A 17,088-nucleotide genomic window follows, 5' to 3' on the forward strand; every position below is an offset into this window, starting at 1 on the left:
TTTTAAGACAAGCAGGTGTGATGGTCCACTAAGCAAATCCCTGTCTGAGACAGGACTCCAACTGGCTGAGTGGAGTATCACTCCTGCTCGTATCGAAAGGTGAAACGCTCCAAGGACTGGTAAGTTTGGTCAGTAAAGCAGCAAGAGTGAGGCCCCATACATGTGATTGGACACTTATCCCCTACCCTGTGAATAGGGGATATGTTAGTTTCCCGGAGTACCCCTTCAACTATTCCATTATTATTGTACACCACAGACATATCATTAATGAATCTAGAAAATAATAAGTAATTTGAGAATTATCTGTAAACTATGGTTTACACTTCATGGCTGGGACTATGCCCCAACATACACTCAAATACTTTCAATGCTGGGTCAGTATGTATAGGTATACTTTTCTTTTTCCACTGTATAGTAAAGTGTGGCCTGTCATGCTTTTCTATGCAGTGGTAAACAGTAAGAAAAAAAAAAAAGAATACTCACAGTATACATATTTTTACAGTGGAATTAACAAATACTCCCATCATATACCTCCAATATGCCCAGTGGTGAATTGAGGTTTTGTGCTGCCCTAGGCCTGATTAAACTCATGTACCCCCACAATCTAATTTTGCCTACCATTTATCAAGACCACACCTTTTCCTGTTTAAGACCCCCCCCCCTTCCTCTTTTGGCCCCACCTTCGGGAGGGGGTTTGGGGGTAATCCAGGGCTGCCTCATGAATATAGGGCAGCACATTTCTGGTCAAAGCTGCATAACATTCACACATAGGATCATCAGCATCATTCAATGAGGAGTGTCTCTAGTGTTACTAGTAATACTGCCCCAATCTGTAGCAGGGTTGGGACCCTCAAAAGCCTCTTCCCTCCGCCCGTTCTCCCTGGCCGCCTTGGCTGTGTAGTCTAAATTTACACTTTCTAAAGGTGCCCATACAAATTAGTGAAAAGACAGTTGAATCTGTTGACTTCTGTGGGTACGGGCCTGGGTTTGCTGACTCTCTTCTGGTATATGATGTTTGATCAAATGCCTTACTCTTTTGTTCTCGAAATGATAAGCCACACCCAGAAATGCCTGGCAGTGGCTTATTTCTCTGCTCTGCTAAGGATAGGTTAATATGTATTCAATGATTCAGTTCAGTGAACGCAGCCTTAAACTGGCCAGAAATAATGCCACAACTGAGGACAAAGTGCATCAGTTGGCATCAGTTGCTTAGCATCCGGTGGTCAATAATTGTGCAAGCTAGATGGGGAACAGAACAAGATGGGTTCTCCTTTCTGCCACCGCGCAGGGTGTCCGAAGATCCGGCAACTAAATTGAGGTGCCGGATGCATGTGATCTGTGAATGGGATGAGTTCTATCATCAGTTTCCCCCTGACACTTTTCTACAGCATTGGATGGAAACACCACTGCTTAAGAACACGTAGCCCACAGCTCTTGAAGGTGTTCAGCCTCTTTTGAAATTTGACAGGATAAGAACAGGTCTAAATTGGGTTATGTCCCGATGGACCTTTAGGACTCATTGGTGGGATCTATTGCTACTCGAGTGGCCAGTCCAAGCCAAATCATGATCATTTTTTCCCCATTATCTCTACGATTGTGATGCTCGAAATCCTAAATTAATGAAACTTCAATCCTTATAAATGAATGCAAATTTTTTTTCTCCCACATGGATGAATAAAAAAAAATACACATAGTAAGCACGTTATATATAACCATAACAACGTTTTATTACCATTAAGACTAAACTTGTATTGAAAAGATTTGATATAACAAGACAAGAAAAAGCAATAGCAAATTTTAACTATCAACTAGATTATGCATAGCGAGTAACTTTTCCTAGTACTCAGGGAAGAGCAGAACATTTTTTATTATGTTTTATTTTTTAAAATATAGAACGGTACAGAGCACAAACATACTAAAATTATCAGTGCACTGGATGTGGGAGAGCCGATTCTTCCTTCATCTATAGCCCATAGCTCTGTTCTTGTATCCATCAGAAGAACATTAAAAATAAAGACCCAGTTTTTTGTTTGTTTGTTTGTTTTTTTCTCGTTTGTTTGTTTCTACTGTGCATTAAGAAAAAATATTCACGACAAACATGACAACATATCAAACAATATTTCTACACAAGTTACCTTGATACGCTTGTCAATCAAGTATTATAAGAAAAACATTTTAAGACATATACAAACAGAACTAGCAAAGGAGTACAACTTAATAATAAATTAACAAAAATTCAAAAAAAGAAAATAACTTTATATATATATATTTATATTATATATACACGTACACACACAAGAAATGACACAATAATATGCTTCTTCCCATAGTTTAAGTAAACAAATAAATAGACTAGCCAAACCTGCTATAATTGATATTGGCCAAATGCATTACATCAGCAATTAAATAAATACGTGTTGCAAGCAACATAAAACAGTGTTTTAAAATGTGCCAACGCAGCCCTGTTATATTGGAGAGGGCCGTAAAGTGAACTCGAAAACTTTTTTTTTTTTAACAAATTTAAAGCAAATGTTTCCTTTTATTATTCTAAACACATTACATTTAACTATGATACTAAGATATGTAAATGATTTTGTAGCACCTACAGCTCAAACTAAGGAAGTTTTTGCCCCACCCAAAACCAAAAAATAAGTAAGTTTTCTTTTGTTCTGCAGATATCCCATACTGATGACTTAAAGAAAAAAATTGTCTTGCAATGCACCTCTTGCTTGATTTGGGTTTTGACTGTGTGGTTTTTGGGGACCTGTGTAGTACACTCTCCCTCACTCAATAGTATAGTTTGCATTATGCTATGAAAAGATACGAAGACCAACTGTTTGTAACCCATCTCTCAAAAAACATTCTACCTATCCAATTTAAAACATATCTTGTTCTCTAAAAAGTTACCAGTGCAGTATGAATGACAAAGTTGTCAATTTTCCCCTAAATTAGCCAGTCAAAATATTATTTTATTTTTTTCTCAAATCCAGATTCTCTTGTAAAAATTCTTTATATTTTATAAAAATAGATTTTTCTGGAAACCCATTTTCAGCAAAGAGACAAACTCTTTGGCAACATTGTTCATTTATTTAAATTGTTTTGCGTCATCAGGTTTTCTGACCTTCATGGTCCCCTCGGAAATCTCCTTTCAACACCTAAGTCAAGAAACAATACAATTGAAATGCAAAAGTCATTTTTTTTTGTTCCCTTTTTGCACAAACTTACTATATTGTTTCTTTTCCTTTTTTTTCTTTTTTTTTTTTTTAAGTGCCCTTTGAGTGTCAGAACCTTTGCTATATTCCAACACTAAAAAGACGTCTGGAAAGGAGGAAAGGGGAACCGGTCACCAATCTGAAAGGATTCATTCAGTGAACAGAAAAGAAAGCTGAAAAAGAAAAGAAAAAAACACACTTTTTTCTTTTCTTTATAGTGTTACATTTGTAAAAATTGTTTTTTTTTCAAGTTTTTTTTAAATTATTTTATTTTTATTTTTTTACTTCTTCAAATGAACTCATGGTCATTTTAAAAACAGCCACCTTCAAAGAAGGTGTAAAACTAGCCGGCTGGGTTAAAAAAGCCCTGCTCATTGTAATCTATGTATATTATATTCAACGACAACAGCTATGAAAGAACATTCAATGCATCAAAGTTTTTTTTCTTATTTTCTTTTTTTTCTAAGCATTATAAAATCCTTTCCGGTTTATCACAGGATATCCAATGGTAATACTTAGGCAACATTGGCTTATAAAGTCCATGGTTGGTTATAAGCCATTGAAAGTCTGTATTTTTTTATTTTTATTTTCCATCTTCTTTTTGTTCGTGAACAGAATTTTTGTTTTCAGGTTGATGTAGTTAGGCTAGAAATTCAAGACTTGTGGGTTTTGTTGGTTTTAAAGGAAACCTGCAGAACTCTGTCTCCCAGGCGGTATCCATTAAGGCTGGCAATAGCCATAGCTGCTTCATCATAATTGGTCATTGTGACAAAGCCAAATCCCTTGCATTTGTTGGTGTTGAAATCACGGATGACTTTGACGTTGTTGACTGCCCCAAATGGGCCAAAAAGCTGCCAGAGGACACTCTCATCTGAGTCGGGAGAGAGGTTGTAAACAAAGATGCACCAGCCTGTACCCGTGTGCCCAGGGATGTTCATTCCAACCAGGCTTGTCATTCCATCAATAGTGATTGGAGAAAACCTAGGAGAGAAAGTAGAGGTCATTAATCATGAGACAATCTAAATAGATATTAGTAAAAGGAAAGAAAAATGTTAAACACTTACGTCCTAATCTTTGAGTTCAAAACAGTCAAATAATTAAAATAATAATGATGATATAATAATTTTGTACACTTATCCACTTCCTCCCAGTAAATGGTTTAGATTGAATTACCATAAAATGGCTCCAAATTGAACTACTCTTTAGAAACATAGGGGTTTGTTTACATATGTCAAGATGTTGGGCTCAGTTACTTCCAACATTTATGTAAAAATTTGAGGGGACCTGATGGCATAACTATTCCACTTGGTTTTTATGGGGGATCGGTTGTGTCTATTTGATGCCAGGCAAACTATGAGCCTTCAAAAGGGACAATAAGGCCAATGATAGATAGGAAGGATGGGCATCACACATGGGTCCAAAGTACCCATCTAGGAGAATTTTGGAAGGTGATTCCACCTCCTGAGAGATGTGAAAAAGTCCTAAAAACCAATATTGTTTTAGCTGCTATACTATTGATGCCACCTTGTATCTCTGATGTCATAGGTGTGTAAAAAAAATTACATGTTTTTACAATACTTGTTCAAGTTTGCTCCAGTTAATTTCCACCATATTGGCTGGTCAATGTGCTTTTGCAGATTTTTTGTAGACTTTTTTCCTAGACTTTTGTGTTGAAGATTCGGTACCAATTTTAGCTCATCAGATTCTCTTATGCTTTTTACATTGGGCCCAGTCAAATAAAATATAAATTGAGAAACAATAATACTATAACTTATTGGTGTGCTAAATTTGGTCGACATAAGGACTAAGAAGCGATCCTTGTTATGAAAATACAGACTATATAAAGTGCCATGCAGTGTGTGTAAAATGATGTGCAATTTCATAAACAAGTAAATTTAGGCTGTTCTGTACATAAAAGTTAGACAACAGGTTGCACTTGAACTGACCTCAATCTTAGAGTCGTTGCATGATTTACCAGCTGTATGGCTTATAATGCCAACAAGATTCAATATTGCATATTATGGATGATTATAATCTACATTAATAATATCTGCTTTAAAGACCAAACTCAATATGCATGTTGGATTTCCTGCCCCTGGGTTGTTTATTAGATTCTGCATCTTAATTAAATAAGGTTGTAATTGCCTATAGACAACACGTTTGGAGAGGTGTACAGAATATGTGGAAAAAAACAAAAAAACAAATCAAATAATCTAAACATTTCATCAAAGTTATTAAACCTGTAAACAAAAGAAAACTCTGCGACAGGTAAGGTGCCGACAGCTCCACAGATCATTCTTAGTAGTGGAAGGCATAACCTAAAACTTCTGGGCTCCAATGCAAAATTTTTAACAGCATCACAGCACCATGTACTATAAATTAGTAAGTAGGGCCCCCTAAGAATTTAGGGAATTTAGAAAATGGCAGTAAATTTAGTTTGGTCACATTTTCTTGCAGGTTACTCATAATAAATTAATTCTGCAGATAAACTCTATATCAAACTAAGAGTTGCATGGTACAATGTTATCACTTAAACGGGTTGTCCCAAGGGATTGTTTTGTATGCTCTCTTAGCACGTATGCTCTCTTGCATGGACTCTTTGCATTATCCAGAATTATAAGCCGCTAACTCTGTGGACTCTATGACCTGGCCATACTAGACAGTCATCAATACTACAATTCCGTTGAAGTGGCTTTTAAGGGGACATCTATGGGGAACTTCATAACACAATCCATGTTGTAGTTATTCACTAAAGCATAATAATTACTATGGACCATCAAAGTCTTTCAATACATACAGCCCTACATTGCCACGTGGTCTATAGAAGAAGATCTAATGACCAGTGGAGCTGTGGCACCTTATGTGCCAATGAAGCCCACCTGTGAATAAAAAACAAAATAGTGAAAAAAATATGGAACACCACAATGTACTGGCATCTTCATAAATGAAAACCAACATAAGTCCCAACGTAAAAGAACAGAATGTCACATGCTGGTGGGGGAAAAAAAGAGCAATTAAGCAAACACAAATAAAGTTAGTGAATTGAAAAAAAAAATAACAAAACAAACAGAAAAGAAATAAATTATAGCGCCAATCTGTGCCAACATGGACATCTGGCATTCTGTGAAATTCTAATTACCTCTTAACGCCATAGGCCATATTAAGCAAATTGTCCAGCCTGAAAGAGAAGGAGTGTCTTTGGGTTAATGTCTTACAGATGGTAAGAGAGCTCAATGGAGCTGTTATTAATGACGTCCCTTTTCAACAGAAAGACAAATCTTCTACCATTTTATTAGGTTTCTAGTGCTTCAGCCTGTAGGAGTCAATCAAGAACCATTTCATACCCCAAAAACCTCCAAAAATGTAACATGCTATCTTTTAACCCTTGCTCTCCACTTTAGGCCTTGTCTAGAGGGCAACCTTGGCCTTTTGTTGTGGTGGGTGGTGCGTGTGAAAAGGCCTTCATAGAAAGAGGCCCAACCACGATTTACTAAATTTGTGCAACTTAAAGGGATTTTCTGGTATCAGAACATGTTATGCAATATTATACAAGATATACAATTTACTTATATAATGTTATCACAAATTGTGCTGGCTTAAGCATCTTTTTTCTTCATATACCCCTTACAGGAAGTTGTTCAGTCCTCTCATTGTCAGTGTGTTGTTGCCTCCAGATCCTTGCCTCCTCACTCCTGTGACAACGCATAATCCTCTGCTGTCTCAGGAGGTGTGGCTGGATCTTGTCGCTGAGCTCTAGCCCTGCCCCCTGAGTGATGAAATCACCTCTGACGAGCTCCTACAGTCTACAATAATCAGCTCACTTTCATATACACATGTATCTTTATTGGACCATTTCTGAAAGAATGAGGTGTGTTTATACCATATTGTCTTGTGCTGAACAATGCCACAGAGGAGCAGACAGAGGATGAATACAGCAGATGCTGCAATTTTAATGACTGCAAAGCAATAGTCTGCTGTGTACTGAAATGTTCTGCAGAAGCTTTGAGTGGGGAACTGGCAGGAGTGCAGTGGGAGAGGAGTAGGCAGGGTGGGAGGATTGTGATAAAGAGAGGGAAAGCAAAGCATTCTGGGAATTGCAGTACTGAAAAAGTGCTCAAATATGAGAGAACATGGTAGAGGAGAGGATTATATGTCCACAAAATAAATGGATTAATATTGATTTCGAAAGTGGGGGAGACAGGCATGCAGTGCTTTATGCTTCTGCAACATTTTTATGCTCCCACATAAACATAATTATTTAATCAAACTAAGTTTGCCCCTTGTATGCAGGATCCCACTGTTGGTAGGACCCCCATATAGGTAGCTTGCCTCTTGTATGTAGGACCCCCATGTAGATAGCCTTCCTCTTGAATGTAGGACCACCATGTAGGTAACTTGCCCGCTGTATGTAAAACCCCAAACAGGGACTTAAAGCACAGTAGTAAATTTACATCTACAGAGCCTATTGACACCTTACACTCAGCTCCCCTTCTAGGTCTCATCTAAAACAGTTGTCCATGAAAGAAGTGGCCCAGGAAACCGCGCCATTCATATACATGGGTTTTGTTTGGTATTGCATTGAAGTGTCTAATCCTGGACAATCTCTTTAAAGGGAATGTGTCATCAGAAATTTATCTTTTGTTTAAAGGACATTTTTTAGTTAAACATAGTCTTTAAGAATTTTTGATAATATTTTTTTTTCTAATTTACAATCTCTTTGTTAAAATAATCAAATTATCCGAAACTATGGCCACTAAGCCTTAAAATAGGCTGACACTTCCTATTCTTCTAAGCAGTCTCCTCCTTGTCATCACAGACAGGATTACAGTAAAAAGTGACATTAGTATCTAGATAAGATGGGGTCAGGCCATTCAACATAGGTGATGATCAGCAGCTCACCCACTACTCCTGTCTGCACACAAACCAAGCATAGGAAACTCTCCCATATAAGTCAATGAGTCCCCTCAAGCCTATTGTTTCCTATGTCCATGAAGCTGGTGTAAAGCATTTTTCTAAAGGCTGTGCAGAAAATCCAGGCAATATATATGCTTTCACAATCATGTACAAAAAATAGAATTTAGAAAAATGTTAAATCACTTAATAGAAACAGATTAGAAAAATGATAACATGTTTCCTTACTGATTAGTAAAAACCAAATTTAGAAGACACATTCCCTTTAAGTGAAAATTTATATTTTGTCTTCTCTTACTTCTCACAACATCTAGTGCGCCCTTCGTGTTTCTCCTCCCTGAGTGTCCTCTTCTCATTCCCACAGGACCTTGTACACCTATCACTACCCACAATCAACAAACAAATAAATAAACAGTGTATTTAGATATATAAGAGATACATAAATAAATAGATAGATATGAAAAAGACAGACAGATAGATAGATAGATTGATAAGATATGGGTAAATAAATAGATGTGGGATAAATAGATAATAGATATTTCTGCGATAGATAGATATTTATTAGATACATGGATTGATAAGAGATCGGTACAGTGCATAAATAGATATGTTTAAGATAGATAGATAGATATATAGATAGATAGATTTTATAAATATATATATATATATATATATATATATATATATATATATATATATTTAAAGGGGTATTCCAGAAAAAAACTTTTTTTTAGATAAACTGGCTACAGAAAGTTAAACAAAAGTTATAAAACATTTTTTTAATCCTTCCAATAATTATCAGCTGCTGAAGTTGAGTTGTTCTTTTCTGTTTAAGTGCTCTCTGATAACACGTGTCTTGGGAGCTGTCCAGCGTAGAAGCAAATTCCCATAGCAAAACCTATTCTGCTCTGTGCAGTTCCTATGGGAATTTGCTTCTACTCTGGACAACTCCCGAGACACATGTCATCAGAAAGCACTTAGATGGAAAAGAACAACTCAACTTCAGCAGCTCATAAGTACTGAAATGATTAAGATTTTTTAATAGAAGTAATTTACAAATCTGTTTAACTTTCTGGAGCCAGTTGATATATAAAAAATTTTTTTTTCCTGGATAACCCCTTTAAGATAGAAATATAGATGGATAGATAACAGATGGTCGTCATTCAAAATTATTGATTACAAATGCTTTCCCTTTAAAGGTGGAACAGACTAAACTGTATTGGACATAGAGGAATACATGATGTTTAGTTAATATGCAAAAATGTGCGAAACAGCTCCACAATCTGCCATCAGTTTGTCTTTTTCTTCTTGTAGTCAAAAATGTTAATTATATGTACTGCTTGAATTGCTCCCTGATCGACAGAAAATAATGGTTCATGCATTTTGGTCCTCGGCTGTCAGAATTGAGATGATTTCGCCAGTAGACGCTTGCTCCATTTTTGGAATCGTTTCAGATTAAAGGATGTTACATTTTTGGAGGGTTTGAGGATGAAGGTGGGGGGGAGGGGGGTAGCGCTCACCAAAAATAGTTATACATTTAGGAAGAAGGCAAGCAATAATTAATCTTTTTTTTCCAGGCTCTGCATGCACAGATATTAAAAAATGATGACCAGTAAAGGATTTCAGCTTCCCGGCTCTGCCTGCCAGCTCTCTCAAGCACCACAGGAGAATATTGGAGAGAGGTTGATCAATACCTTCTGAAACTTGGCAGAAGATTAGTTCTCAGCCTTGAATAAAATAGGCCTTTGAGCAGGTTTGAGTGAATAATCAATAGAGATAAGGAGACAACCTCACTTACACCGTATTACCCTCTTTTCACAAAAAAAAAGATGGAAATAACCCTTTCAATGCTGCAGACGTGGACATTAAGAACAGTAGTCCAGTGCCGTAGTGTAACGGAAAGGGTCTCTTCCTGTGGTGCAGCACTGCATCGCTATTGCTTTTTTCATTGTATGAGTTCTGCATATCCAGACACTTTAGTCTTTATTTGCATATTTTCCAGCCAGTCGTACAGTAAGTAATCTCTTACTATACAGATGAGGAAGCTAGCCAACAAATCAATGACAGAAGATACGGATATTAGCATAAACAACGTCTTGTGCTGTCGCTACGTCTTACCAGGCCCTGCTGCTCTCCGGGTTTATTATAAGGTGATTAGTTAGAAGATAGAATATTCAGTACATTGATGATTACAGACTATGAACACAATGATAATGGTATAATGTACTGAATCGGGCTTATAGTTACCTGAACCGCTGTGCCTGGTGGTGGAGAGGGCCTGGATAGCGCCTGTTGGGGGACTGGTAGAGCTGGGAAAGTAGCGCTTGGCTGGTTTTCTGACTGGGGTTGTTGGCGAATTTCACAGTAATCGGTTCTGTTGCTCCACTTGGCTTCTGTCCGTTCAAACCCTTTATGGCTTCCTCGGCCTCTATTCTCTTGTCAAAACGAATAAATCCGACTCCCCGAGACACACCTGCAGAGGGGACATAGTGAGTCCTTTCTATAAAACCTCAATAGCCAATACCGTGTGTTAAAATAATACAACTCTAAAAGAACTCTACTTGGAATTGGCCCCCCTTAGATTATTTTTCCATTTACAGACCCATATGAAGCTTGTTTTTTTTATATATAATTTTGTTATACCGTTCACTGTGCAGTAAAAGTCATCTCTATTCCTCAGGTCTGTACGATTACAATACCCAATTTCTATTCATTTCTGTCATGTTCTACTACTTAAGAAAAGTAAAATATATTTATTTAATATATTTGTTTATGAAGCTGTACAGGAGCTAATTTTTGGTGCATTATAAGTACCTTTTTTCTGGGTAGCTACCTATCGTATTCCTCTGTACCCCAGCGTACATTTCATGCACTTCTTTCGGGGGCCCCTGAGGAAGTACACAAAAATGCACGTTGGGCTACAGAGGAGTACAATCCACAAACACATATGGGTAAGACCATTACTCAACCATGAATGTTTGCTAAAGAGTCAATAGTGACTTGATGTGTATAAAAGCAATGTTTGCATAGCACTTTAAGATCCATTCATGTTTAATATATTGCAGTAACAAGTCAGGGAATGGTGTTACGTAAAATGGTTGAGTTTAACATTAATTCGTGTATGCTCTAATTGTGATCCTCCACAGTTCATGCACTGGCGCCTTCTGAAACACCTCATATAGGCATTGAATGATTTTAATTTGTAGTGTATATTTCTTATGTTTCATAAAGCATATCATTTTAATATTAGTAGAGCTAACAACTTATTTATTTTGGTGTAAAGAATTGTAATCTTGGCTGCAAAAAAAAAGAAAAAACCAGCCAATGGCCACATGGCATTTTCACCTTTTTATCATGCAGAGAATGGGCACAACTTCAAGGCATCTTTTTCATGAGCAAACCGAGAGAGTAATTAGGAACCATACGCTGCACGATTCCCTCCTACCATGTTTATTAAAGCCAGGGCTTCAGCTTGGGCACACACTTTTACCAAGCTGGGGCTTAGGCTGGGTTTTCTTTCAATTTTTTTTTCATCCACAGTTGTCAGACCAACCTATCAGTACCCTATGATTGTGTTGTGGGGGTGCTGATAGGGTCACATAATTTACATGCTATGATAAGCACTGTTTGCAGCATTAATGGTGAGGCTACAAGAGTGGTGGCCAATGGCCCAGCAAAATTCTACACCACAGAAACTCGTATGGCTTCACCCTCAAGGTTATTTCTGATCCTGCCCATTACAGCTTGGTGTCAGCTGTATAATACAGCCAACAATCATAAGTAATGATACAAGCACAGCTCCTGTGCCTGCGCCATCAATGATACATGCTTTCACAGAGGATCACATTAGGTGCATAGCTGCGATTATGTAACAGTACTGGAAAAGAAAGGGTTAAAGTAAAGTTTTCATCACATTGTCCCGTCGTACGCACTGTCCTATCTTTTATAATGCTTAAAAAAGCTGAGCAGATTTATAGATACATTAGCTATATAGCAAATAATTTGTCATTGATTTATTAAGGGGGTTGCCCCAACTCACAACATTATATGTATACACAGGATAACTATCTGAATGCGGAGGCTTGAGACTCAGGTCTGAAGAACAAGGACCTGAGTCGTCTGTCAGAATGGAGCTGCTGGTCCCCCTGTTCCATTCTGAGAGAACACCCAGGTCCCCATTCTCAAGACCATGAGGGGTCCCAGCAGTTGGACCCTAACTCCCCCATAATCATATAGTTATCCTCTATCCTTTGGATAAGGGACGATTCTGCCAGTTGGGACAAATTCTTTAATTCCAGTGGGCAGTCCTGATAAATGATTGACAGTCATCTCCACGTACACTTATAAAGAGAAGGCTATCATATATTGAATGTGATCATTCACTGGACTCCTATAAGCCTTGAGTGTATCAAAATATTCAGCTTTTTATTTAAAAAAAAGATAGTAACAAAATAAGTATAGAATGAATACCCTCTGTTTACTTAAAGAGTTTATCTAGAGTTTTGCAAAAAATTCATATTCTGCTGGGGCAGGGGGGAAAAAAAACTTACTGGTCATCCACAGCTCCTGTTCGGCTCCGCTCAGTCCCTAGATCTTCTGTCTTCTTCTTGCTTCTAAATTGAGCACTAGGGGCAGGACCTACCGGCTCATCCAATCAATGGTCAGGACGGGACACCTCTGGGGCCAGTGATTGGCTGACCTGGCAGGTCCTTCACTTTTTTTTCCTGAACCCAGCAGGATATGAATTTTTGCAAAACATTTTGGATAACTCCCTTTAATCTGACTGCTCCATAACGAATATACCGTCACTTACCTGTAACTTGATCCACTAAGATTCTTGAGGTGATGATGCGTCCATACTGTGAAAATAATTGTTCCAGTTCCTTCTGCGTCATGGTTTTTGGAAGGCCGCTGACATATAAATTAGCATCACGGATTGATGCGGAACTGGGCCGGGCATAGGAAACCTGTCAAAAATTTTGTCAACAGATTGTAGGTAATTGTTAGGAACAAGATGGCTGCAGCCAAGCTGGAACAAGACATTTTCTAATATACTTTGTGTATCAGTTCCTCCCAGTTTTTAAGATCTCTGCTTGCTGTGATTCAATGAAAGCCATCATAGTTTACCTCCATAGAGATGCACAGTTTATTACAATGCAGTTAACATTGAAAGTTGCCAAACAAAAAAGAGAGTCTTCAGCTCAACTGGGACCTGTAGTGTGTGGCAAATTTCCTCCCTATTCAAGTCAAAGAAAGGGTTTCAAATCCTATAAGTAAAGGCCTAGTAGTCTGAAACATGTTTAGGTAACTAGCAGGATGTGTTTTTGCTGTGTTATTATTTTCTCTGTTATGTCCTTGATGTTGCTGTGTCACTTGTTGCATTTTAATAATTTTTTTTTAAGAAGTATTTTTTAAACATGTGCTTGCATTGGAAACCCTTTCTTTGGCTTAAACATTGAAAGCTCCCATTTATTGACAGCAAGCAGAGATCTTGGAAAATCATGAGACTGATAGTAAAAGGATATTATTGATCCACGCAGTTGTATGTTTGCTTTTTAGTTTTTTCGTACATCCACCATTTGTATTTTGATCAACTTGCTTCTCAGCTTAATTTCAAAAACTAACAGGTAGTTAGAATAAAACATTTTTTTATAATATATTTTTATTAATTAAACAGAATATTTTACAACTGTTAGTATACATTTTGATCAAAAAGTACAAGCCCACTCGCCACGTCAAGGCCACCTAGTCAGAGTGGGTCCTTAACCTAACACTGGCGGAGGGGTGGGCAGCGACCACCGCCTCCGCGACCCCATGCCCACAGGGGAAACGACCCAGTGGCCAGGCAGCCCCACTGCTGCCTGACCAAGCCCCTGGCTCCGGGTCACACCACTCCACAGACAAAGCACCACAGAAACAATGGCTGCCACAGAACACCACACCAGTGTGAACACCTACTAAGTGCTCCCTGCCAGAGGGCTGGGAGAATGCTAGGAGGAATCTCATATGCAGTATCCTGCTAATTAAAAACGCCTGGGCCGAATGGGTGGAGTTTAGTGCTGGCCATGGAAGAGGGGAGAGATTACAATGTACAACAAAAATAGAGAAACACAGCCGCACATCCACCATTTGTATTTTGATCAAATTGCTTCTCAGCATAATTTCAAGAACTAACAGGTTGTTAGTATACATTTTGATCAAAAAGTACAAGCCCACTCGCCACGTCAAGGCCACCTAGTCAGAGTGAGTCCCTAACCTAACACTGGTGTAGCGCCGGGTGGCGACCACTGTCTCCGCGACACCAAGCCTACAGGGGGAACATTTGTAGTCTCTCCTTCCTTCCATGGCCAGCACTCCACTCCACCCATTCGTCCCAGGCATTTTTATTTAGCAGGAGACTGCATAAGGGTTTCCTCCTAACATTCTCCCAGCCCTCTGGAAGCACATGGTAGGTTTCACACTGGTGTGGTGCTCTGTGGCGGTCATTGTTTCTGTGATGCTTTGTCTGTGGGGTGGGGTGGCCCAGAGCCAGGGGCTCGGTCAGACAGCAGTGGGGCTGCTTGGTCACTGGGTCATTCCCCCCGGTGGGCTTGGTGTCTCGGAGGCAGTGGTCACTGCCCGGCGCTACGCCAGTGTTAGGTTAGGGATACACTCTGACTAGGCCGGCGCTATGCCAGTGTTAGGTTAGGGACCCCCTCTGACTAGGCTGGCTCTATGCCAGTGTTAGGTTAGGGATCCACTCTGACTAGGTGGCCTTGACGTGGCGAGTGGGCTTTTACTTTTTTATCAAAATGTATACTAACAACCTGTTAGTTTTTGAAATTATGCTGAGAAACAAGTAGATCAAAATACAAATGGTGGATGTGCGGCCATGTTTCTCTATTTTTGTTGTACAGCTGTATTTTTTAACACCACCATTTTGGGATACATGTAACTTTTTGAATCATTTTTATTAACTCTTTCTGGAGAGGAATGGAAGAAAAAAGCACAATTCCGAAATAATATTAATAATATATATTTTTTTGTGTTTGTGAAATTAAATGCTGCATAAAATCTACATGTTAGCTCTAGTGCAGTGTTTCCCAACCAAGGTGCCTCCTGCTGTTGCAAATCTCCCAACATACCAAAGGCTCTTTATATCAAAGCAACATTATAGAGTGGGGTGCTGCTGGGGACTTCTCTTTGTCAAACTTTCACTGCCAGAGATAGACATAGCAGTGACTATGAGCCACATTACCCAGGTTTGCTTTTGGGTCGCCTATAATAAACAGTTGTCTAAACCAGAAGGCTACTTTAGTGTCATTCTATGAAGTTTAACCAAGAGCATGAAGGGATGGGGTATGGGTGAATAACGGGGAGGAGTGTGATTCCATATTTCTGCATATACAAAATGTTATTTTGTTCTAGGAATGAACCTAACTCCGTTTTGAAGCCCCCAATCGTTCCTGCTGTGACCAGTTCCTGAGTTAGCCTGCTCCATAAATTCACAGTTCTTATGATAAAGAATATTTGACACCACTGGAGGCTAAACCTTTTCTTCTCCAGACGGTGGGAGTGCCCCCCCCCTTGTCTTTTAAGGGGGTTTTACCTGAAAGTTTTTCCCCATATTTTTTGTATGAGCCATTTATATACTGAGAGACTGGAGCTGTGTCGATCCGGCACATGCAGGACTGGGGTGTTGTATAGGAGTGCGGTAAGGCACAGGTGTGGACATCGGTGGTGCACCTCAATACTAGTAACGAAATCCAATAAGAAAGAGTCAAACAGAGATTGCACTCACCATCCACAGACTTTATTAATTGGAGTACAGGCACATGAAAACGGAGCCTGGGGCACACCCCTGCCTCCGTTTTCATGTGCCTGTACTCCAATGAATAAAGTCTGTGGATGGTGAGTGCAATCTCTCTTTGACTCTTTCTTATTGGCCATTTATATACTTATATATACGTTGATCATATCCCCCTTAAACTCTTGTTCTCCAGACTAAACAAATGTAATTCTTTTAATCTTTCCTCATAGTTAAGATATTCCATGCCCCTTATTAGTTTAGTTGCGCATCTCTGCACCCTTTCCTGCTCTATAACGTCCCTTTTATGAACTGGTGCCCAAAATTGAACAGCATATTCCAGGTGAGGCGGTACCAATGCTTTATAAAGGGGTAGTATTATGTCCCTGTCCCTCGAGTCCATGCCTCTTCTGATACATGACAATATCCTGTTGGCCTTAGAAGCAGCTGCCTGACATTGCATGCTATTCTGTAGTCTATGATCTGTGTGACGGTGACTCTCCCAGTTCTCGTACTGCAGACACTGGATGACACGTAAACTATCTGCGGTCCACTGACAAAACAATCATTGCTTTTACCTGAAGGCTATACTCTCCTGACAGCCACCACAGGCAATGTAAACCCTCCCTGCAGAATTACATGAGCTATGAGATATTTAGGGAACTGCTCTTTTGCAGCATATATATATGTATGTGTATGAATATATATATATTATATAATGTGGTCTTCAAATACAAGTCAATGGAGCTGCAATCCTCAAAAGATGGATATAGAACGTGACAACAAACAAACTACTCTCCATTAATCTTGATATCCAATGGATCCCCCCTCAAGACACATCAAGCCCAAACAACCCCCCCCCCCCCCAAACACAAATGATCGGTTTCCATCTTTATCTTCTCCGTGTTTTAAAAATAGCTATTGAGTCAACACAGAGAATGTGACTAATGTTGGATTCAGCAGAATGGATGAAGAAAGACAAACTTGCAGTTTTGCGTGATTGGCTGAATGTGGGTTTTCTAGTTCAGCGCTCATAGTAACTGTAAATACTGCTTGTAAAAATTCCGTCTTGGAAGCATGTATCTCAAATGTCATTTGTAGGTCAAACATTGCTTTTGTGATTTCAGCTTCCAGTCTGCAAGAATAGCAGCAATGCCGGATAGGAAGAGAGCCAGTTTT

At 38.9% G+C, this 17,088-nt stretch overlaps 1 protein-coding gene across 9 annotated transcripts in view; it reads right to left on the bottom strand.

Moving 5' to 3' along the window:
• Positions 1-1,702: 1,702 nt before the first annotated feature.
• Positions 1,703-17,088, bottom strand: part of ELAVL4 (ELAV like RNA binding protein 4) — a 116,178-nt gene continuing 100,792 nt past the window's right edge. For 5 of the 9 annotated variants that reach the window (XM_056532443.1, XM_056532445.1, XM_056532442.1 and 2 more), the window contains 5 exons: positions 12,937-13,090; positions 10,371-10,596; positions 8,422-8,505; positions 6,352-6,390; positions 1,703-4,193 (listed from right to left, as the gene is read on the bottom strand). In XM_056532443.1, coding sequence (XP_056388418.1) covers positions 3,866-4,193; positions 6,352-6,390; positions 8,422-8,505; positions 10,371-10,596; positions 12,937-13,090 — 831 coding nt within the window. In that variant the 3' untranslated portion in view covers positions 1,703-3,865. The remainder of the gene's footprint in view (positions 4,194-6,351; positions 6,391-8,421; positions 8,506-10,370; positions 10,597-12,936; positions 13,091-17,088) is intronic. The other 4 variants (XM_056532449.1, XM_056532444.1, XM_056532450.1 and 1 more) reach the window with 2 other exon arrangements.

Source organism: Hyla sarda, chromosome 7, assembly GCF_029499605.1.
Source record: "Hyla sarda isolate aHylSar1 chromosome 7, aHylSar1.hap1, whole genome shotgun sequence".
In the NCBI taxonomy this organism is placed as follows: domain Eukaryota; kingdom Metazoa; phylum Chordata; class Amphibia; order Anura; family Hylidae; genus Hyla; species Hyla sarda.